We start from the raw sequence: 24,027 nt of genomic DNA on the forward strand, positions 1-24,027 counted from the left end.
AGTTGGTGGTTGGCTGGCTGGGTGGGTGGGTGGTCCAGCGGGGACATCAGTTGCCGCCACTTCTCTCTGCCCGTGCGGGTCACCTCCACCCGCCTGCCTGGGATTCGTCTCCAGGCTGCCACCTACCCTCTTAAAGCCCCCGGGTGGACGCCGCTCTCTGATTCGGTAGCTGCAGGGGGAACAGTGTACACTTCTTCTGCTGCTTCGTACCCTGTGACATGGGGGGCGATCAAACTCCCCATCTACAACCCACTGCTGCAGGAGCCCCGCGCACCATGAAAGGCTCCCTCACCCGGAGCTGGCAGGACCCCTTTCAGAATAGGACATCCACCCTCTTGCTACTCTCTACACCCCCTCTCCCTTTACCTCCTCCACCTACCCTATCACCTCCTCACTCCACCTCATCTCTCCCCCCCTCATCACCTACTCTCTCCCCCTCCACCTGTCTCCCCCTACCTCCTCTCTTTCTTTCTCCCCCTCACCCCCATCACCTTCTCTTTTCCTCCTCCTCTCTCCCCCCTTTCCCTTATCACCTCCCCTTTCCTTCTTCCACCCTTCACCTCCTCTCTCTTCCTCTCCCCCTTTACTTCCTCTTTCCTTCTCTCCCTTGTCTGTCCTCCCAGGACCTCACTCTGAAGCGCTGGGCCTGGACGTGATTTTCCTGTGGCTCAGAGGCTGGAGAAGAGAGGAAGACCCACTTCATGCACAGATTAGGCGAGTATGACTTTTTTTTGTGGTGGTGGGGCAGTTGAATGGTGGGCATTGCAGGGGGCAGTATTATGGGGGCACCACATGGCAGGAGACATTACTATGGGGGCACAGCAGGGGACATTATTACTATATGGAGGCACGGCAGGGGGCATTATTACTATATGGAGGACACAGCAGGAGGCATTATTACTATATGGAGGACACAGCAGGGGGCATTACTACTATATGGGGGAACAGCAGGAGGCATTATTACTATATGAAGACACAGCAGGGGGCATTATTACTATATAGGGGCACAGCAGGCGCATTATTACTATATGGGGCACAGCACGCACTTTATTACTATATGAAGACACAGCATGAGGCATTATTACTATATGGGGACACAACAGGAGGCAATATTACTATATGGGGACACAGCAGGAGGCATTACTACTATATGGAGGCACAGCAGGAGGCATTATTACTATAGAGGCACAGCAGGGGACATTATTATTATATGGGGACACAAAAGGGGAGACATTATTACTTTATGGAGGGCACATCAGGGGCATTTTGACTATATGGGGGCACAGAAGGGGACATTATTCATATATTACTAATGTATGGGAGCCTACAGGTAGGAAAAAGAGAAGAAAGTTAAAGAAAAAGTCAGGAGCCTAAGATGAATGTCTGGCAGGTTCTCTGGCAAGAGATGACTTGTAGCTGCAAGAAATCATGGTGGTCAGGGCCAGATGGAGAAGAAAACATGGGGCAGGTATATGGCTACATGAGGACATATTTGGCTACAAGGAGGAGGTATCTAGCTACATGAGGAGGAATTTAGCTATAGAAGAAGCTATTTTGACAACATAGGGAGAAGTAATCTGGCTACATGGGTGGAGGTATGTGGCTACAAAGGGGGAGTTATCTGGCTGCAGGAGGACATGTCCAGCTCCATGGGATATATCTGGCAGTAAGAGGCATCTCCAGTTTCAGGGGACAAATCTGGCTGAAAAGACATATCCGGCTACAGGAGACATGCCCGACATCTAGAAACAGGGGGCATACCTGCAGGGGGCATACCTAGCTACTGACAGCATATCTGGCTGCAAAGGGCATAGCTGACTCCAGGGGGCACATCTGGTTCCATGAGACATACCTGGCTGCAAGAGGCATACCTAGCCGAAAGGGGTGTATGTGGCTGCAAAGGATGTATTTGGCTGCAGGGACATATCTTGCTCCAGGCCCATACCTAGCTGAAAGGGACATATTACCTGCCCGTGCTCCCGTCTGCTTCTCTGACTCCTGACTCTCTGATGGCCTGCTTGTCCAATCAGTGCGCTGTTCCATTGCAGCCAGTGATTGGCTAAGCGGGCTGTTAGTGACCCCTGAGACTGAGAAGCAGGTTGGAGTGCAGGCAGATAAGCATTATATGTTTAAGGCCCAGCAGCTAATTAGGTAAACAGGCAGTGGGTACATTGCAGAGTCATAGGCCATAATAGTACAAAGTATCGCAATGGATTCCACGTGTGAAGCCTACGTGTGAATCTACCCTAAGGCAACGTTTACAATGGATTGCATCCATGGGGGTACTCGGCTGGAGCATCTTGTCAAATGGGGGTACTTTGCTTGAAAATGTTGAGAAACACTGCTCTAGAACAACCAATAGGATCTCTGCTTGTGTCTTTCCGAAACATAAAGGAAACTGTTGAGCTGCTATGGGCAACTTTCTTGCACTTTGTCTGAACCAGTACTTAATTAACCCCTTCAGGACTAGGCAAAATTTTCATTTTTGCACTTTTGTTTTTTCCTCCTTGTGTTTAAAAGGCCAAAGGCCTTGCATTTTTGCACCTTCAGGCCCCCATAGGTTCTTATTTTTTGCAACACCTATTTTACTTAGCAATGACAGACCTAATTTTTCCATAAAATATGAAAATATGCAGCAAAACCGTAGAAAAATTATTTGGACAGTGAAGTATAAAAAAAAGTTTTAGTTTACAACGTTTGCCCTATGGTCAAACTGACATGTTATCTATGTTCCTCAAGTCAGTACTATTACAGCGATCAGCAACTTATAGTGCTTTTATTTTATTTGACTGCTTGTAAATTGTTTTTTTTTTTTTTTTAAACTAAATGTGTTTAAAATTGCTCTATTACCATCTTTATAACTTATTTTTGGCGTCTATAGGGCTATTTGAGGCTTCACACACGACGACAGCAAATATGTTTATTTCTATTGATAAAATGGAAAAAGGGGGGCAACTAAACTTTTAATATGGGAAGAGTGGTTTTATTATTAAAGGGGTTATCCAGTGCTACAAAAACATGGCCACTATTCCCCCTCTCTTGTCTCCAGTTCAGGTGCAGTTTGCAATTAAGCTCCATTTACTTCAATGGAACTGAGTTTCAAAACTCCACCCAAACTGGAGACAAGAGAGGGGGAAAAGTGGCCATGTTTTTGTTGCGCTGGATAACCCCTTTAAAAGGAGAAGTCTGGCCATTTTTCTTTTTATTTGGCAGCCAGCAGAGGCAGGGGGAAACTTAATACAGAACTTCTCTCCATGCGCCCGCACCGCTACACCAGCTCAAGAACCCCACCCAGAACGCACTCTCCCTCTCACCTAAAAACCTAAGGGTTGAAATGTTGCTTCTTTGGTTTATATGATGGAATAACATAGTTTTTGTACTTTTTGCCGCCACCTACTTGGTGCAGTTACCTTCTTGCACTCTGGTCCTTATGGGAACTATATGACTTGTAACTTTGCATTTTAACCCCCTTGAATTTTTTTTGCTTCTGATGTCAAAGGAGGCTTGGATAGATCTGGTCTTTGTGCTAAAGCTCCACCCCCTGAGTGATCTCATCACCTTTGACCAGCCTACATCATCATCTCCTAGATAGATAGATAGATAGATAGATAGATAGATAGAGAAGAACGAGTTATTACATTATGCTGCTTTGTGATGATTAATGCTACAGAAAGAGCAGGCATTGTGTGATGCAGCAGGTGCTTCAACCTTCCCTGTGCAATAAACTGCAGTGAAATGAGGTGTGCTGCAACAGCTGTAGGCAGGGAACTGGCAGAAGTGTTGTGTGAGGGGAGTAGACAAGGAAGAAAGACTTATTGAGAGCTAAGAAAAAGCAATGCATTCTGGGAAATGTAGTTAGGGAACTGACAAACTGGTGCCCTAGGGTGACCTTGGGATTGACTGCAGAAGCAGGGTAAATTAAAAGAGGATCAGAGTTACCTTCGATTCAAACCATTGCAGAAGAGTTTTAGCTTCAGAGAGGGCACAGAAAGACGGGAGGGATTTTAAGCACTTAATAATTTATACCTCCTGGTTCAGGGTAAAATGCTTTATAGCACACTGCTTTTACTATATTAGTCAAAAATCTACTGACAGGTCTGCTGGGTTGTCCAGGGAGCAAAAAAGGTGTTACCTGTTCTGCTCCTGCACTTCCCATTCAGGCTTGGCATGTCTCTAATGTATACATCCTGAGACGAGAGGTGGCAGACACAAATTCAGTCATCATGCTGGTAAGGACCCTAGACTTAAAGTTACTAAACAGAATGGCAGGTTGGGGTTTAATAACTATTCTGGTGCAAAGACTGAATACCTGAATTACTACAGCCTTAAAATAGGCACACATATTAACAGAAATACATTTTTACTACATTAACATTTTATGAGTTTTCATCATTTAAGGGATACTTGTTTCTGTTCCAACGTAGTAATAAAAAAAAATAGAGAAATGCACTGGGGCTTTCAATTTATTGCATCTCCAGGACTTGTGCTTTTTAATCTGCACTATAAATTCAAGGTAAATACAGAAAAACTTGGACTAAGGATGGATGGAACAATCTAAACATGCAATATTAAAGGAGTTGTACGCTAGGGACGGGGCTGGCACATTGTAAGGCACGCCATTCTGCAGAATTGTGTATATTATTTATTGCAGAGATGTAAAGTGGATACTTGTGAACGAGGTCATCCCACTCACATGAGGAAACTCTAGCTGGGTGCTGTTTAACTTTAATAATTCAACTTTATGCACGCAGAAAAAGCCTGAAATGTTTAGTATGAAGACTAATGACTCATTAAGAAGTTAAAAAAATGGTTCCAAGAATGAGCATAAACACTGACCTACCAACACACATCTACAACAAAGCAGAAAAAAAAAGCACAAGACAAAAACAAAAGCACAATAGATGAATAAGAAATCACTTAATAAAAGCAAGCTTTAGAAAAAAAATAATAATAATTTTGTAACCACTTTTGGCATATTATGATCTGTGTGTGATACTAAAGGCCCCATTACACAAAACTATTAAATCAGCCGCATTCAGTCGATATCGGCAGATGATCATTTTGTGTAATAGAAGACAACAATCAGCCGACATGAACGATGTCGGCTGATCGTTGTCAGTTGTTGTCTTGCAACATGTTGAAAGACAAACGACCTAGATAGCAGCAATCTGCTGCTGTTGCTCCGTGGAATAGGAGCGGTGGCAGCATGATGCACTTTGTCTCCTGTGATGTCTAACTGACTCTGTAAAACTGTTAGATGGCATACAGCTTGTTCAGCCAATCAGAGCTGTGCAACCTGAGTCATCTGACAAAGGGAGGCTGGCCTAACAGGGCTTAGACCCACCTCCCTCTTGATGATGTCATTGTCACAAAATGGCTGCCACAGAAAGGCCTGGGGTCATTAGGTAAGAATAAGTTTACTTCACTTCCTGGTGGGGGTTTGAGGGGAGGAAAAGACAGGGAAGAGGGGCAGATAGGTGATTGAAGCATTTGTAATGTGTTTCAATTACTGGGAAAAAGCTTTTCTCTGGAGTTGTCCTTTAAAGTATAGCTGTCATTTAAATGTCACTTTCAGAAATCAATGAATGATGTGCAGTGCAAGTGATTTTAAGAAACTCTGTAATAGGTTTTATTAAGCAAAAAAGAATATCCTTCTGTACTCAAAAAGCTGTTTTGCAGCCTCCCACCCCCACTGCAGAAGAAGCAGGATTTCTGTGTCCACAATGGTCTATGGAGAGGGGAGGGGCCAAGGGATGAGGGAGCACGGAGAGGAGAGAAGGCAGCACTGCAAAACACATTCTGCAATCTTCTCTCACCAATGTTCCAGACTAGCCCTTACCTTTCTGATTTGTGAATCCAGTGTTATATGTGCCCAGTCTCTAAATTGTACGGCTGCTTGTCTCCTCTTCCTGCTCACTGATCCCCCTCCCCCTCCGTAGGTTATAATGGACACAGTAGAACCAGTCTTCGCATTGCTTCTCCATAATGAAGATGACGTTGCCTGATAATGCACAGATAAGTAAGGGGGGAGGCTGCAAAACCGCGTTTTGAGTATAAAAATAGGTTTTATTAGGCAAAAAAAAACACGTATTACAAAGTGTTAAAATGGCTCGTACTACATGTACAGCACTGTGACAGTTTCTCTGGGCCAGGGTCATTAACCCCTTAACGACATCGGGCGTAAATTTACGCCCTGATGCCGGTAAGGACGTTCAGAGCGGGGCCGCGCGGCGACCCCGCTCTGAACCGCGGCGGTCCCGGGACCGTAGGTATTAGCGGGCACGGTTCGATCGCCGTGCCCGCTAATACAGTAATCAGATGCAGCTGTCAAACATGACAGCTGCATCCGATTACCAGATTCAGCCGTTTCCTGGTGTCTAGTGGCAGAGATCGCTCCCCCGGGATGTTATCCCGGAGGAGCGATCTCCGTTTCTGAAGCCGGCCGGGGACCGCTCCAAGATGGCGCCGTCCCCGACTCGGCACTCGTTTAGTAAACGAGTGCCTATCTCATGGATCTCTGCAGCATATCTATGCTGCAGAGATCTCAATGAGAGATCAAAGCACTTATACTAGAAGTCCCCTAGGGGGGCTTCTAGTATAAGTGTTAAAGTAAAAAAAAAAAAAAGTGTTGTTAATAGTAAAAAGCCCCCTCCCCTAATAAAAGTCTGAATCACCCCCCTTTTCCCAGGTTATAAATAAAAGAAGTAAATAAATAAATAAACAAACAAACATGTTTGCTATCGCCGCATGCGTAATCGCCCAAACTATTAATTAATCACATTCCTGATCTCGCACGGTAAACGGCGTCAGCGCAATAAAATCCCAAAGTGCAAAATTGCGCATTTTTGGTCGCATCAAATCCAGAAAAATTGTAATAAAAAGCGATCAAAAAGTCATATATGCGCAATCAAGGTACCGATAGAAAGAACACATCATGGCGCAAAAAATGACACCTCATACAGCCCCATAGACCAAAGGATAAAAGCGCGATAAGCCTGGGAATGGAGCGATTTTAAGTGACGTATATTTGTTGACAATGGTTTAAATTTTTTACAGGCCATCAGATACAATATAAGTTATACATGTTACATATCGTTTTAATCGTAACGACTTGAGGAACATGCATAACAAGTCAGTTTTACCCCAGGGTGAATGGCGTAAAAACACATTTCCCCCAAATAAACAAAATGCTTTTTTTTTTTTCAATTTCACCACACTTTGAATTTTTTTCTGGTTTCGCAGTGTACTTTATGCAAAAATTCAGCCTGTCATTGCAAAGTACAATTAGTGACGCAAAAAATAAGGGCTCATGTGGGTTTCTAGGTGGAAAAATGCAAGTGCTATGGCCTTTTAAGCACAAGGAGGAAAAAACTAAAACGCAAAAATCGAAATTGGCTCTGTCCTTAAGGGGTTAAAGGAAACGTGCCATCAGAAAGTGACCAATTGTTAAACCCCTGCATGATGAAGGTCATTGATGCACGGATGTCCGGGTCAAATTGAAAAAATGTTCCTCCTCGCCTTCTAATAGCCATAGCGCATTTATTTTTCCATCCACAGGGCTGGTTAGGATGTCATTTTGTGTGCCATGATCTCTAATTTTTATTGGTATCATATTTATGTCAGAGAAATACTTTGATTGTTTTTTTTATTTTTTCTTATACATTATAATTTAAAAAAATTAGCAATCCTTGTGGGGAGGGTCTGCCTTTCATTTACACTGTTTACCGTGCGGGAAAAGTATTGTTATAGTTTAATGGATTGGACAACTCCGCACACTACGATATGTAATATGTTTATTTAATTTTTTTTTTATATTTTTACTTGTATAATGGGAAAGGGGTTAATATAAATCTTTATTGGGGCATTTTTATTAGGGTTTGTTTTTTTAAATATGTCTTAAAAGTTAATTTATTTATTTTTTTGCTCTGATTGCATATACTGATGAAAGCTATGCCATAGCATAGCATTCATCAGTATTCTGGGCGATCCTTACATAAACCCTGCCTGAGAGCAGACTATTAACAGATCGAAGATCTGACAGGACTGAGTTAAGTGGCTTATCCCGCCTGCCAGTACAAGTGATCAGGACCCCCGCAGCCATGCTATGGGGGTCCTGATCAGTCGGTGACAGGGCCTTGTCCCATCACTGACTACCTTAAAAGTTGCTATCACTGTGCATGGTGACGTTTAAAGGGGTTAATGATAGGCAGCTGCGGGAACGCAGCTGCCTGTCATGCCAGGGTCTGTGGACAGTAATGTGTGCAAGGCAAATCGCATTGAAACGGCCCTGCACACATTAAAACCACTTCATATACATTCCTGTTGCACGGGGTATGTGCAGCAGGAACATATATAGCCGTATGGTTGACATGAAGGGGTTAAATAATGTTTTTTGTTAAAGACTTTTTTTTAAGAATTTTCAGTGACATGTTTTCTAATTTTTCTATCTATAAAAAGTGCAAGATTTCAGCATTATCTCATAATTCACCACTGGGGCTAAAACTAAGCTGAGACTTCCTGTTGTGGTTATCAGAGAAGGCTGCTGTAAGTACAGCATTGCAGCAACATCCATTATGTCCATGAGGCTTGCCATGGACTAGAGACACAGTAATAACAAAAGCAAATCACTTTGTTAGCTTGGTAGTCGGCTTATCAGCCAACTGACTAGTCACTCAGTGCCGGGAAAAGCTGGATCTAGTCCTGGGAAACTGGGAGAAATTTTCAAGGACTGGATCAAGCTTTTCCAGGCAACCATCGAGGAGCAACACTAAGCGGCTCAGAGTTAGGTGGCTGGCTGATGAGCCAACTGCGGAGCTAACAAAGTGATTAGCCTTGTTATTACTGTATATTTGCTCACCTCTACATGTCACCAAATGCTGTTAAAGGAGAAGTACGGCCAAAATTTTAACAAAGTATTGTATTGCCCCCCAAAAGTTATAAAAATCACCAATATAGACTTATTAGGGAAATGCACATTAAAGCGTAACGGTCATGTTTTTTTTTTATTGCAGAAATCAGTAGTATAAGCGATTTTAAGAAACTCTGTAATAGGTTTCATCAGCCAAAAAAGCCTCCTTCTGTACTCAAGAAGCAATCTCCCAGCCTCCCCCCCTGACTTCTTATCTGTGCATTATCAGGCAAACACGTCTTCATTACAGAGAAGCCAGTGAAGACGGGTTCTGCTCTCTCCATTGTAAGCCTATGAAGGGGGGAGGGGCTGAGGGAGATGAGGGAGCAGGAAGAGGTGACATGAAGGTCAGCTGTTTGTAGACTCTCTGGGCACCTAAAACGCTAAATTCAGGTGTCAGAAAGGTCAGTGCTTATCTATGAACTTACTGAGAGAAGATTGCAGGGTGTTGTGCTGTGCAGGACTGCTCCGTCCTCAGTCACTCCTAACAGCCCCTCCCCTCTCCGTAGCCACATAATGGACACAGAAATCCTGCTTCATCTGATGTGAGGGGGGAGGCTGGGAGATTGCGTTTTCAGTACAGAAGGAAACTCTTTTAGTACATAAAACCTATTACAGAGTTTCTTAAAATCGCTTGTACTATAGATATTTATTGTTTTCAGAAAAATGACCCTGAAATTACAGTTACGCTTTAAGTGCTTTTTTTCCTGCATTTACTACTGCATCAAGGCTTCACTTCCTGGATAACATGGTGATGTCACGACCCGACTCCCAGAGCTGTGCGGGCTGCAGCTGCTGGAGAGGATGATTAAAGACTCCTTTAACCTCTTAAGAACAAAGCCAATTTGCATTTTTGTTTTTTCCTCCTTGTGTTTAAAAGGCCATAGCAGTTGCATTTTTTCACCTAGAAACCCACATGAGCCCTTTTTTTGTGTTATTAATTGTACTTTGCAAAGGCAGACTTAATTTTTGCATAAAGTATGCTGCGAAACCAGAAAAAAATTATAACTTCTATATTATTTGATGGCTTTTAAAAAAATAAAACCTTTTACAGCAAAAAAAAGTTCCCTAAAATTGCTCTGTTCCCATGCTTATAACGCTTTTATCCTTTGGTCTATGGAGCTGATTGAGGTGTCATTTTTGGCGCCATGATGTGTTCTTTCTATCGGTACCTTGATTGCGTATATGCGACTTTTTGATCGCTTTTCATTACAAAGTTTCTGGATTTGATGTGACCAAAAATGCGCAATTTTTGCACTTTGGCAGGTCTTTGCGCTTATGCCGTATACCATGCGAGATCAGGAATGTGATAAATTACGAGTTTGCGAGATTACGCACGCGACCATACTAAACATGTTTATTTTTATTAATAAAATGGGAAAAGGGGGGCGATTCAAGTTTTTAATAGGGAAGGTTTTTTTTTTTATTAATGGAAACACTTTAATTTGAAGTCCCCCTGGGGGACTTCTAATACAGCTACACTGATCTGTCATAGAGATCAGTATAGCTGTATAACACAGCACCGATCCATGAGATCGGTGCTCTATTGCTTTGGCCTTATTGCAGGCCAATACAATAGAATACCGAGCAGGGATCAGCGTCATTACGCCGCGGGGGGGGGGGGGGACCCGCCACTAGACACCAGGGGTGGGCTACATTTAACACTGTTAGATGCAGCTGTCATGTTTGACAGCTGCATCCAACGGTGTTAATTAGCGGTAGCGGCGATCGGACCGCTCCCGCTAATAGCCGCGGTCCCGTGCTGCAGATAGCAGTCGCGGCCCCGCTCTGAACTTCTCTTGCGGACATATGCCATACGGGTACGGCATATGTCCCTAAGAGGTTAAGAAAAGTCCAGGCAATATGGCAGCCCCCATACAAAAAAGAAATGAAAAATTTATTTTTTAAAAACGATTAAAAAACGAAAAAAGAAAATTAAAAACGATTAGAATAAAAACAATTTTTAGTATTTCACTATAATCGGTAAAAGAAAATTTAGGTGACAGATTCCCTATAAAATATTGAAAGCTAAACCCTGCAGAAATTAAAGAAGAATTGGTATGTTAAAACAGAAATTATTGTTTAGTTATTAAGGTTTATGTATCAAAAACCACACAGTAAATGCCTAAACATATCCTAATGGCCTACAAAAGGTGACATCCAAAAAACTCAGGGCATGAAGTGAAATGCTACGAATGAGTACGAAGCAGCATAAGAAGCCTTGAAATGTGTAGAATCTTGAGAGCTATGCTGAAGGACAATGGAGGACCTACTAAGATCACTAATGTGGTGAAGAATAATGCATTCTAAAGACCATTGTTTTATCTTGTTTCATAGCCTACCAAACTATTAAGCTTTCTTTTTTATGGGACATATATTTTTAAATATATGATGGAAAAAAGTGTATTTCTACATTTTGAAAAAGGGCATCTAAAGATCTACTACAATGGCGTAATTATTTCAGCTGTCACAATGACATCTCAACTGCTAGAAAAAACGTTTCTCTCCCAGCTGCAAGAGACAGATTCTACAGTAAGTCTTACGGTGTGTTTACAAAAAAAAAAGATTTATCTGACAAAATACAGAAGCCAAAGCCAGGAATGGATTTGAGAAGAGGGGAAATCTCAATCTTTACTTAATGACCTGATCTCTGTTTATAGTCTGTTCCTGGCTTTTACCTCAATAATTTGTCAGACACCCTTAGGGTGTGTTTACACATACAGATATCAGACAGAATTCTGAAGCCAAAGCCAGGAATGGACTATAAACAGAGAAAAGGTCATAAAGGAAAGATTGTGATCTCCTCTTTTTTCAAATACATTCCTGGCTTTTGCTTCCAAGTCATGAAGATGGAGGGGGGGGGGGGGGGTTTACTAATGGTGCGTTTACACAGACCTATTTTTGAAGCCAAAACCAGAAAAAAAGATTTGAAAAGAGGAGAAATCTCCTTTATGACCTGTTCTGTTTTTAGCCTGTTCCTGTTCTTGGCCTCTTATCTTTCAGATAAATCTCTCTGTGTAAACGCACCATTAGACCAGCGTCTCATGCATAGATCCTTTGTAAAGTCCTGCTGCCTTAGCATCCGCCTGATCCATTAAGAGGTGTAGACCTCAATGAATCTGTATACTGTAATAAATCCAACTGTGCTTCGGCCACACCCTGTCACACTTCCCACTTTTTTTTAGATTTGCGACTTTTCTACGCCAAACTGCAAGCATAGGGGGTGGATAAATTCCCCCAAAAGTTTTGAGCTGACTGTCTATACCCATTTGCTCTGATGATCAGTCAGGGTCTCAGCACCCAGACCTCCAAACAAAAGGATTGATATTTAAAAAATTTTGTTTGTTTTGCTCTTCGATTGTTAAATCGTCCAGGCAGCCCATAGAAGTTAGCTGCGGTCTTCAATATGTTAAAAGACACTAAGAGACAACGATCAGCCAACATCATGCATGCCGTCTGATCGTTGTATTTTATTACAAGAAGCGATTATTGGATGTAATGGCCAATAATCGCTTTGTGTAATAGGGCCTTTACATCAAACCAAGAAGAACCTGCTATTATTAGGCATGGAGAGAAAAAAAGAATGGACAACACACAGGTTAGGCACATGATTTTAGACTATACTACAGTTACTGTACATACAGGCCAAGATTTATCAAAGGGTGCAAAATATACACTGGTGTAAACTGCCAATCATGGCTGCAAAATATACACTGGTGTAAACTACCAATCATGGCTCAGATTTTATTTAACCAGTGGTAAGAGCTGAGCTGTGATTGGTTGCTGTGGACAATTTATACCAGTGTATATTTTACACCCTTTTATAAATATCCCCCATAGAGGGTTTTTTTTAACAATGCATACATATTTATTATTACAGGTAGATGAAGGACAATGCATTACCTTTAACAAGTAATCTGTCTCGGACGGACACCCTGCGAGTGGAGTCAGAGGCTGTGCTTGATGCCCTACTCCCTTTCACGCCATCATCCCGCTTTAGCTTGCTTGCCAGTGTCAACATCCCGCTTTATTTTTGCCTACGATGTAAGAGAATTACATCACATTAATATTTCTCTGAAAATTAATAAAAAATCCTTACATTCAGTTTACCTTCCTAATTATATGTTACATATAACATGCACAGAGACATTGGAACAGCTTGAAAGCAGCCTAAAAGATAACTACAACAGTAAGGCTGGGTTCACATTATGTTTTTTCATCAGTTTTTGTAAAAACGGATGAAAGAATTGTAACCAAAAACACCAAAATGTAAACGAGTTACTTTAAGGGTGCCTTCACACGTACAGTATCGCTGCGTTTTTGTTGCGATTTTTACATGCGAGTTTTGATTTTCACATGAAAAATCAAAACTCGCATGTAAAAAAAAAAAAAAAAAAAAAAAAAAAAATATCGCACCAAAAACGCAGCGTTAAATACGCAGCGATACGGTACGTGTGAAGGTACCCTCAGTGTCAACTGCACCACCCTATAGTTCCTGGCTTGATGGTCATGTTATAGAGTCAGTTTGTCCTACATAAATGGTGAATTCCTTTATTAATCTTGTATAGGGTATCTTGTGGATATACCATAAAAGTCTTATAAGTGTCTAGTACTGATGTCTGTGTCCATGCCCAGAACTTGGGACCCCCAATAGCCATGCAGCCTGATGAGGTGAGGAATGACCGGCGAGGTGGCTGTGTGTATTCATGGCTCTATTCACTGTGGGACCTGCATCTACTTGTCATATATTTGTTTTGGATACCTCTCAAAGGGGTTTTCTGGGCAAAATGTACAGATGAGCCATCCTGTGGGAAACCCCTTTAGGATAATCACCTCTGCATGAAAACTCAGATATCTAACTCAAAATTTAAGAGCAGCTCCACTGGCATGTAAGGCAGAGTAGGCTTCAATCCTTTTAGGCTAGACCATAATCATTTTACACAGCAGCTATCGGATACATACTCCATGCCTGGAGGGGAGAGAGGATTATGCATAGGAAAACAGAACAAATCCTTTCCCAACAATAAACTACAATAATCCTGCAACTCCATGTATGGGTGCCCAAAGAAGTATCATGTTATATACTGATAAGTATGCAGTCTGATCTCTCCTATAAGACAACAATGGGAGAATCTCCAGGCTGCTGCAGCAGGAGGCCCTGGGAGTCATACACTTAAAGTGTCACCGTTGTTACAAAAAACTTTTGACGTCATTTGCAGCACGTCCTCTCCATGCTTTCTCCCGATCGGTACCATCTAAACACTCAGATCCGGACCGATCAAAACTTTTGATACTGTTAAGAGTCCACTCACATATACTTTAAGGGTACTTACTTTTTATTTTATTTTTTTTACTACACTGCCCGTCTGCTGTCACCAACTTTCATGACGGGAACTGCAGGGTTGTCAGGGTTGTCAGCAGGAGGCGGCTTGTGAGCAGACAAAGTGATAGTGACAGCAGCCTCCACCGCCACTCCACCTCCACCGGATTAGAGCAGGTGACCTGAAATTGCCTATCAGCCCTGCAGTTCCTGACACGAACACTGGTGGCAGCAGAGCCAGCGGCGTTGCCCCTTACTGCTACCACTCTGCAGAAATTAATGTTTAAACAAAAAAGTGCACATTTATTTTAATAAAGTTATATTACAAAGTAATATAACTTTATTAAAGCAATTTATTAAAAAAAAAAAACATAAAATAGCTGAAATCTGCATCATCAAATTCACAGCAGGTTAAGTATATGTAAAGGACACTAAATGTGGATTGGATTGGATACCAGACTGACACTAGGGAGAACTCCTTTTTTACTTTTCTGTTGTTGGCCAATAGGATGATGCAAATGTGCCAAAAGCTGAGAAGTACAGATATATCATGATGATGACCCCTAAGGGTCAACAAGCATTGTCTATTATAGTCATACTACAGGTAGGAGGAGCGGCCAGTCTGGTCTCACATCCAGGGTGTTATGTACCCATGCACAGATCCATGGACTGTGGTCACTATGACTGTATATAACCATTCATCACAGGAAGTGAGTCACTTACTGAGCAAACATACAGTTCAGTATTTGTAAAGGTTACCCATCCAGTTTACAATCACAGCTTTTTTACTAAGCTTGTAGTCTTTATACATAGAGGAAGTAGGATCACTGGGTAATAATACAGGAAGGGAATTGGTTGCAAACAAGCTAAAATGGTACATGGGACAAGGGGCCTGAGCAGCAGATTCTATAGACAGCATAGTAACCAGACATCTTTGAGTACAATGTTCTATCCTTTGATGATTGAAAGACCAGCGAGATCTGGGAGCAGACATTGGTTGCAGTGCGAGTTGTGATGCTCCATCTTTGATGATTGGTTGTGAACAACGTTACCACCACTGACCTACATGCAAATCGTATGTGACCGACATGTGGCTTTCCTGTGATTGGCCTTTTTTTTTTTTAACAGCCAAAATTGCAAATGTAAAAAGGTGCACGCGTTAAAGGGGTTATCCAGCGCTACAAAAACATGGCCACTTTTCCTCCTACTCTTGTCTCCAGTTCAGGTGCGGTTTGGAATTAATCTCCATTTACTTCAATGGAACAGAGTTTCAAAACCCCACCCAAACTGGAGACAAGAGGCCATGTTTTTGTAGCGTTGGATAATAAGTTGCAAAAAGTAATGTGACTTGGATGCGATTTCCTATTGTGAGACATGGGTGGCCCTAGCCACACATACAAAAAACAACAACTCACTGACCCTGTGTTGCTGTCACTCCAATGCTCGCCGGGTCTCTGCTAATCACCATCAGTGCAGCTGAGCAGGCATTTCCTATAGGGTTATATACGGACCAGAAAGAATGGATCAGTAGGGACCTGGCACCCTAGTCAGTCATCAAATATATATAGGTTAAACCAATTGGGCCATATAGAATACACAAAAATTTGACAAAGTCCAGCAGAGGAAAGGAGAAAATCCTTTTTCCTTAGCTTTTCTATATTTATGGTGCGTTCACACCTACAGGATCTGCAGCTGATTTTCTGCAGCAGATTTTATTTAAATAACTGAACACAGCATCAAATCTGCTGCAGATCTGCTGCAGATACAGTAGGTGTGAACACACCCTTAAAGAGGTTTCCACTCTGTCCTCTAAGGGGAATGGATCATATTACTGTTTAAACTTAAACTAAGCATTGATTCACTCACTACCGATAACTGTCTGGTGTAAAAGGGCGGCAACTAGCTCCACTGACACTCCACGCACACAAATACCTGCTCTGAAGCCAATGACAAATGACAGCGTAGAGATCAGCGAACAGCAAGTGATTTTTTTTTTTAAACGATAGGCATTAAGGTGAGAAGATAAATCTCTAGGAAAAGTTGATAATGCGATTACAAAAATAATCGTAATTAAGTTTGTATCTATAGGCTATGTTCACACAGCGTAAAACCCCTGGCCGTTCTGTGACCGGGTCACAGAATGGCCGGTGTTTGTGAAGATCTTCCTGGCCGATACTGCAGTATACATCCGTGTGTGCCTGTAATTCACCATAGCTGACAATGGAGAGTGGGCCAGAGCCGTACGCTGCATTGTGTGACCTGTCAGGCTTGTGCATCCACACAAAACTGACATGTCAGATTTTCGTGCTGCAGCTAGGGATCCTGGCCGGAGTGTATAGTATGTGTATATACTCCGGCCAGGATTCCCTGAGCCTGCAGTGCACGTAATTATTCAATTAATTGCGGCAATTGTTACGAATTGGCAACAACGGCCATGACTTACTCAAAACTTACGTTGTGTGAACATGGTCATATAATGTGAACGATGAGTGTTTACACTAAAAAACATAAGAACTATTAACGATTTTCAGGTCAGCTCAAAAGATGCGATCAACGGCATCCGAACAAATTTTCTGTTTCATCTTAGCCACATTTAGAATGGAGTTTATGGGACCGGCGGAGCTTCAAACGGGACCAGGGGGAGGTTGGATTGATAGAATCGAGGCAAATAATCCATGTGATTTCCGTAGTGTGGACATACCTTTAAGTGGATATTGCTTGCATGGTAAGTCAGAAACAGTGAAGGGAACTGCAGTGGAGACCATGTAACCAGCGGCAGAATCACACTTGAAAACTGATACAATGGTCGTAATAATAGTGTGAACAACAGTGCTTAACATTTTGACAGGTAGCATGAGGCCCACAGCTCTTACACATGGCAAAGATTCCACAGTGTTACTAGTGATCGGTCTACAGAAGTTAAGATACATTCGCACATACAGGATCTGCTGCAGATTTGATGCAGTGTCCATTCACTTTGTTACATTGATAGCGGCAGCAGATCCTTTATGTGTAAATGAAACCTTTAAGGGGCTGTCCACGTCGTCTCTCAGATTATCGCTCTGTTTAATAAAGACAGCTATCAGCCGAATAAAGATCATCAGCTGATCGTTGTCTTTCAACATGTTTTTTTTTTTTTTTTAAATAACCCGCTGACTGTGCATCACTACGTGGAATGGCAATGTGCAGATGGCGATGTCCGACTGCTGATCAATGTGTAAAGGTTAAAAAAAAAAAAAAAAAAATGATTATATACCTGTCCACGGTCCCGGATGTTTTTCTAGCTTCTGCCTGGTTGCCACAGCCGAAGCCAGTCTCTAAATAAATGACAGGCCGCTCAGCCAATCACTGACCGTGGAGCTGTCCCATCTCAGCCAGTGATTAGCTGAGCAGCCTGTTACCGCAGAGATGGCTGTAGAAGTTTCCACGTCGGCTCCTGACAGCGAGGAAAAGCTACGAGAACACCGGGGAGCATGGAGAGGTAAGTAAAGCACTTTTTTAATTTTTATATATATTGCAGGTAAGCGCTCCAGGTAATATACCTTGTAGAGTATGTTCAAACAGGTCAGAAACACTATGGCGTGTTTTGCAAATTTGCCCAGAACATGTGCATAAACTGATCTGCTGTAGAGAATTTAAAGCCATAGCATGTCAATATATGCTAAGCAAGCGCTGCAGATATCAATCATTTATGGGACCAGCTGGCCCACCAGCTTCAGCATCTAAGGGTATGTGCACACCAGCTTCAGCATCTAAGGGTATGTGCACACCAGCTTCAGCATCTAAGGGTATGTGCACACCAGCTTCAGCATCTAAGGGTATGTGCACACCAGCTTCAGCATCTAAGGATATGTGCACACCAGCTTCAGCATCTAAGGGTATGTGCACACCAGCACCATCTTACGGTGTGCAGGATCTACAGGCCCAGCTGCAACATCTATTGGAAAATGTGCTGCAGGTTGCCATATAGATCCTGTATACCTCCATGCCCAACTCCAATAAACATATCCTTTCACTTAAAGGGGTATTCTGCTAAAACATGACTTTTGATATGTTGCTGCTAGAGATGAGCGAACCGGGTTCGGGTCCATCAGAACCTGAACTTTCGGCATTTGATTAGCGGGGGCTGCTGAAGTTGGATAAAGCTCTAAGGTTGTCTGAAAAACATGAATACAGCCAATGACTATATGCATGTTTTCCACATAGCCATAGGGCTTTATCCAACTTCAGCAGCCACCGCTAATCAAATGCCGAATGTTCGAGTCTGGATGGACTCTAGCATGCTCCAGGTTCGCTCATCTCTAGTCGTGAGACTAACAATTCATTCCATACTTGTTATCTATTCAGTCTCCTTCTCCTAGTTCTGAGCTGCTGCTGAAGTCGCAAAAATATGTGTGTGAGCTTTTCTCTCTGTCTCCTCCTTGCCCCTGCCTTCCAAGACTGCTATTGTAAACAAGTTCCTGGCAGGCTGTATCTGCAACTTCTGTAGCTCCTTTGTAAAGTTGCGAGGGTTAACCAGAGGTCAAGATACTGATGAACTCACTGTGATTAAAGTGAATGTACCACCAGGCCCAGGCTGAAGCACTGGAGGCGGGCCCACCCGGGCCCACCCACCCTTAGTAGGAAGAAACTCCAGCCCCTCCATGACATGACTCCATTAGAATCAATGGAACCCTATCATAGAGGGGCTAGGGTTTCCTACCACTAAAGGTGGGTCGGCCCGCCTCCAGTGCTTCAGCCTGGGCCTGGTGGTACAATCACTTTAATTCTCCCGGCATTACAAATTTGCTATAAAGTAGCAGTTAGAGACTTGTTCATATCAGCCGTCTGGGAAGAAAGGACGGATGAGGAGGAGGTGGGAGATGGAGAGAAAAGCTCACACTTTTTTGTAACTTCAGCAGAAAGCAGCAGCTGAGGACTGGGGAAAGGGGACTGAATATATAATAAGCATGGAATGATTTGTTAGTCTCACCAAGGGCAGCAACATATCAAAGTTATATTTGAGTGAAATACCCCTTTAATATGTAATCACTTACACCTATCATCATTACAGTCTCATATATAAAGGTTTATTCGATCCATACAAATGCTTCCTGGTACATTATATATAGTTTTTGGTCAATGAGGGTACCCGCTTTGAGCTTTCTCCCTGAGGGTGCTCAACCCTACAAGTTAGTGGCATCTAAGACTTTTACATCTATCTAATAAGCCAGAATATCCGATTATCCATCTAATCTATGATAGGTGTATTATTCAGACGCTCTTGTTATTTACAGAGGACTTCCTCATAAAGATAGAGAATATAATACAGACTGAAGCCGTGATGTGGAGTTGCTGTACATGGATCACGCATTTTAGCCCTGCTGGGTACAGACATGGGGGACTGGAGGTGTCATGAGCCTTCACCAGTATATAGACAGGAGGCACTGGAGATGTCATGAGCCTTCACCAGTATATAGACAGGGGATACAGGAGGTGTCATGAGTCTTCACCAGTATATAGACAGGGGATACAGGAAGTGTCATGAACCTTCACAGTATATAGACAGGGGAAACTGGAGGTGTCATGAGCCTTCACCAGTGTATAGAAAGGGGGGCGCTGGAGGTGTCATGAGCCTTTACCAGTATACAGACAGGGGGTACTGGAGGTGTCATTAGCCTTCACCAGTATATAGACAGGGGGCACTGGAGGAGTTAGCAGCCGTCACCAGTGTATAGACAGGGGGCACTGGAGGTGTCACAAGCCTTTACCAGTATATAGACAGGGGGCATTGGTGAAGTCATGAACCTTCACCAGTATATAGACGGGCGCTGGAGGTGTCATGAGTAGGGATGTCACGATACCAAAATTTTGAGTTCGATACCGATACCAGCTTTCGGATTTCGATACTCAATACCAATTCGATACTAAATAAAAAGTTTGAGAAAAAAGTAAAAATACAAATATAATTTCCCCTTTCCCTGACTACAGATATGTTCCCCCCATGCACAACATTTTTATTTATGTGACTTCTTGATCACTTTGTTACATTTTATAGTTCGGACAATTCACATGTAATGGATACATGTATGTTCTTTTTTTTTTTTTTACTTTTTTTTTTTTAAAAAAAGGGAAAAGGAGGGATTATTAGAAACTTTATTTTTTGTTTTGTTTTATTTTAAAACACTTTTTTTACATTTTTTATTCCCCTCTAACCTCAAGCATACCTCCCTGTGCACAACAACTCCCAGAATACCTTCTTGTGGGGAGTTGTAGTGCACAGGGAGGTATGCTAGGAGTTGTAGTGCATAAGAAGGTATGCTGGGATGTTTTGAAAGGCTGCTGCCGCGCAACTGCGACTCCCAGCATACCTCCTTGTGCACTACACCTCCCAGCATACCTCCTGGTGCACTACAACTCCCAGCATACCTCCTGGTGCACTACAACTCCCAGCATAATTCCTTGTGCTTTGCAACTCCCCACAAGAAGGTATGCTGGGAGTTGTAGTGCACAAGGAGGTATGCTGGGATTTGCAGTTGTGCAGCTCCTGACACAACTCCGTGCAGCATACATTCTTGTGCACTACAAATCCCAGCATGCCTCCTCGTGCACAAAGAGGTATGCTGGGGGATGTAGTGCACAAGGAGGTATGCTGCTGGGAGTTGTAATGCATTAGCAGCCTCCTGGCACAACAACTCCCAGCATGCCTCCTTGTGAACAACAACTCCCCACAAGAAGGTATTCTGGGAGTTGTTGTGCCACTGTATCGGTGGGCCCCGCGGGAAGGGGGGGGGGGGACAGGATTGTGGACCCGGAGGTTGGGGAACTGGCTGGTGTAAGGGACCGCTGCCGCAGCACCGGCGGGTCCCGTATTTGGAATGGTTGAATGACTGCCGCCCGCGGGATTGCGGGCCGCAGTCATTAGCAGTGAGGGGCCGATCCATATGCAGCAGACTCGTGCTGCATATGGAGCAGCTCTGCAGGGGTTAAATGCCGCTGTCGGTTATGACAGCGGCATCTACCCTGGTATATTCACACGGACGGGCTCGCAGCGAGATTCTCGGTGCGAGCCCGGCAGGTCCTGGCAGTTCCCATACACTACATACTTGCTGCGGTCTAGACGACCGCAGCGAGTATGTAATTCTACCGCCCTTAACCCCTTCTGCTCCCGCCCGGCTCCCCCGCTGTAAGCATACATTACCTGTCCTCGCTGCACGGGTCCGGCGTCCTGCTCTCCCGCCCGGCCAATCAGTGGCTGCGGCTGGGCAACACACTAATTGGCCGGACGGGAGAGCAGGACGCCGGACCCGTGCAGCAAGGACAGGTAATGTAGGCTTACAGCGGGGGAGCCGGGCGGGAGCAGAAGGGGTTAAGGGCGGTAGAATTACATACTCGCTGCGGTCGTCTAGACCGCAGCAAGTATGTAGTGTATGGGAACTTCCAGGACCTGCCGGGCTCCCACCGAGAATCTCGCTGCGAGCCCGTCCGTGTGAATATACCCTTAAAATAGCGGCACTAGCGATCGCTGTGTGCCGGCTATTTAAATTTGGCGCCGCCGGGAGCGGAGAGCTCGCGGGCGGAGGAGGGGACGGCACACAGAGAACATGGCCGGCGCTCAGGTAGCTGCCGGCCGTGTTCTCTGCACCATACTTCATGTTAATCTGCACTATTATGCAGATTAACATGAAGTATCGATACCAGGAAATCCTGGTATCGAACCGTTTTTCTGACCGAAATATCGATAGTAGTATCGATATTTCGGTGCATCGTGCATCACTAGTCATGAGCCTTCACCAGTATATAGACAGGGGGCGCTGGTGGTGTCATGAGCCTTCACCAGTATATAGACAGGGGAAACTGGAGGTGTCATGAGCCTTCACCAGTATATAGACAGAGGCATTGGAGAAGTCATGAACCTTCACCAGTATATAGACAGGGGTCACTGGAGGTGTCATGAACCTTCACCAGTATATAGACAGGGGGCACTGGAGGTGTCATGAACCTTCACCAGTATATAGACAGGGGGCACTGGAGGTGTCATGAGCCTTCACCAGTATATAGACAGGGGGCACTGGAGGTGTCATGAGCCTTCACCAGTATATAGACAGGGGGCACTGGAGGTGTCATTAGCCTTCACCAGTATATAGACAGGGGGCGCTGGAGGTGTCATTAGCCTTCACCAGTGTATAGACAGGGGGCGCTGGAGATGTCATGAGCCTTCACCAGTATATAGACAGGGGGCGCTGGAGGTGTCATTAGCCTTCACCAGTGTATAGACAGGGGGCGCTGGAGATGTCATGAGCCTTCACCAGTATATAGACAGGGGGCGCTGGAGGTGTCATTAGCCTTCACCAGTGTATAGACAGGGGGCGCTGGAGATGTCATGAGCCTTCACCAGTATATAGACAGGGGGCGCTGGAGGTGTCATTAGCCTTCACCAGTGTATAGACAGGGGGTACAGGAGGTGTCATGAGTCTTCACCAGTGTATAGACAGGGGGCGCTGGAGATGTCATGAGCCTTCACCAGTGTATAGACAGGGGGTACAGGAGGTGTCATGAGTCTTCACCAGTGTATAGACAGGGGGTACAGGAGGTGTCATGAGTCTTCACCAGTGTATAGACAGGGGGCGCTGGAGGTGTCATTAGCCTTCACCAGTGTATAGACAGGGGGTACAGGAGGTGTCATGAGTCTTCACCAGTGTATAGACAGGGGGCGCTGGAGGTGTCATTAGCCTTCACCAGTGTATAGACAGGAGGCACAGCAGGATACAGGACATGGTATAGAGCGGCACCCATAGCGGGTGTACCCCGCGCACTGTCACCTGCCCTCAGCGGCCTCTGCTCCGGGGGGGACAGGCTCCCGGCTCGGTCACGTCCCGCTACAGCACCTCGGCTTAGTCTAGTCTCCGGAAAGCCGGCCCCTTCTCACTTCTTCAGCAAGGACACCATCTTCTTTTGGTTAGATGCTAAATCCTACTGAGCTGAAGGACCTTTGGTGACGTCACGGCCATGTGACCGGTCACATGTGGAGGAGGAGTCAGACGCCGGGTCCTGCTGAGGGAAGGGTTTCTTGCACTTGTTTTTAGAGAATATGGAAATATCCTGAGGAGGAGGTAATGGAGATGTATGTGTCCTGTCAGAGCCAGGGGAAACACTACCGTGCTGCCTGCTACACACAGCTCTGCGCTACTGCATACGGATCACACACAGCTCTGCACTACTGCATATGCATCACACACAGCTCTGCGCTACTACATATGCATCACATGTCTCTGCGCTACTGCATATGCATCACACACAGCTCTGCGCTGCTACATATGCATCACACACAGCTCTGCGCTACTACATAGGCATCACACACAGCTCTGCACTGCTACATATGCATCACATGTCTCTGCGCTACTACATATGCATCACACACAGCTCTGCGCTGCTACATATGCATCACACACAGCTCTGCACTGCTACATATGCATCACACACAGCTCTGCGCTACTACATAGGCATCACACACAGCTCTGCGCTACTACATAGGCATCACACACAGCTCTGCGCTACTACATAGGCATCACACACAGCTCTGCGCTACTACATATGCATCACACACAGCTCTGCGCTACTACATAGGCATCACACACAGCTCTGCGCTACTACATAGGCATCACACACAGCTCTGCGCTACTACATAGGCATCACACACAGCTCTGCGCTACTACATAGGCATCACACACAGCTCTGCGCTGCTACATAGGCATCACACACAGCTCTGCGCTACTACATAGGCATCACACACAGCTCTGCGCTACTACATAGGCATCAC

The 24,027-nt window shown here is 44.2% G+C and overlaps 1 protein-coding gene across 5 annotated transcripts in view; it reads right to left on the bottom strand.

The window, feature by feature from the left end:
* Window positions 1–23,215, bottom strand: part of UBE2F (ubiquitin conjugating enzyme E2 F (putative)) — a 168,198-nt gene extending 144,983 nt beyond the window's left edge. For 2 of the 5 annotated variants that reach the window (XM_069983182.1, XM_069983186.1), the window contains exons 1-2: window positions 23,030–23,215; window positions 12,812–12,945 (exon numbers count right to left, since the gene is read on the bottom strand). In XM_069983182.1, coding sequence (XP_069839283.1) covers window positions 12,812–12,929 — 118 coding nt within the window. In that variant the 5' untranslated portion in view covers window positions 12,930–12,945; window positions 23,030–23,215. Of the gene's footprint in view, window positions 1–12,811; window positions 12,946–15,647; window positions 15,720–23,029 lie in introns of all 5 variants that reach the window. The other 3 variants (XM_069983183.1, XM_069983185.1, XM_069983184.1) reach the window with 3 other exon arrangements.
* Window positions 23,216–24,027: the final 812 nt, after the last annotated feature.

The sequence above is a fragment of the Dendropsophus ebraccatus genome, chromosome 9 (genome assembly GCF_027789765.1).
Source record: "Dendropsophus ebraccatus isolate aDenEbr1 chromosome 9, aDenEbr1.pat, whole genome shotgun sequence".
In the NCBI taxonomy this organism is placed as follows: Eukaryota; Metazoa; Chordata; class Amphibia; order Anura; family Hylidae; genus Dendropsophus; species Dendropsophus ebraccatus.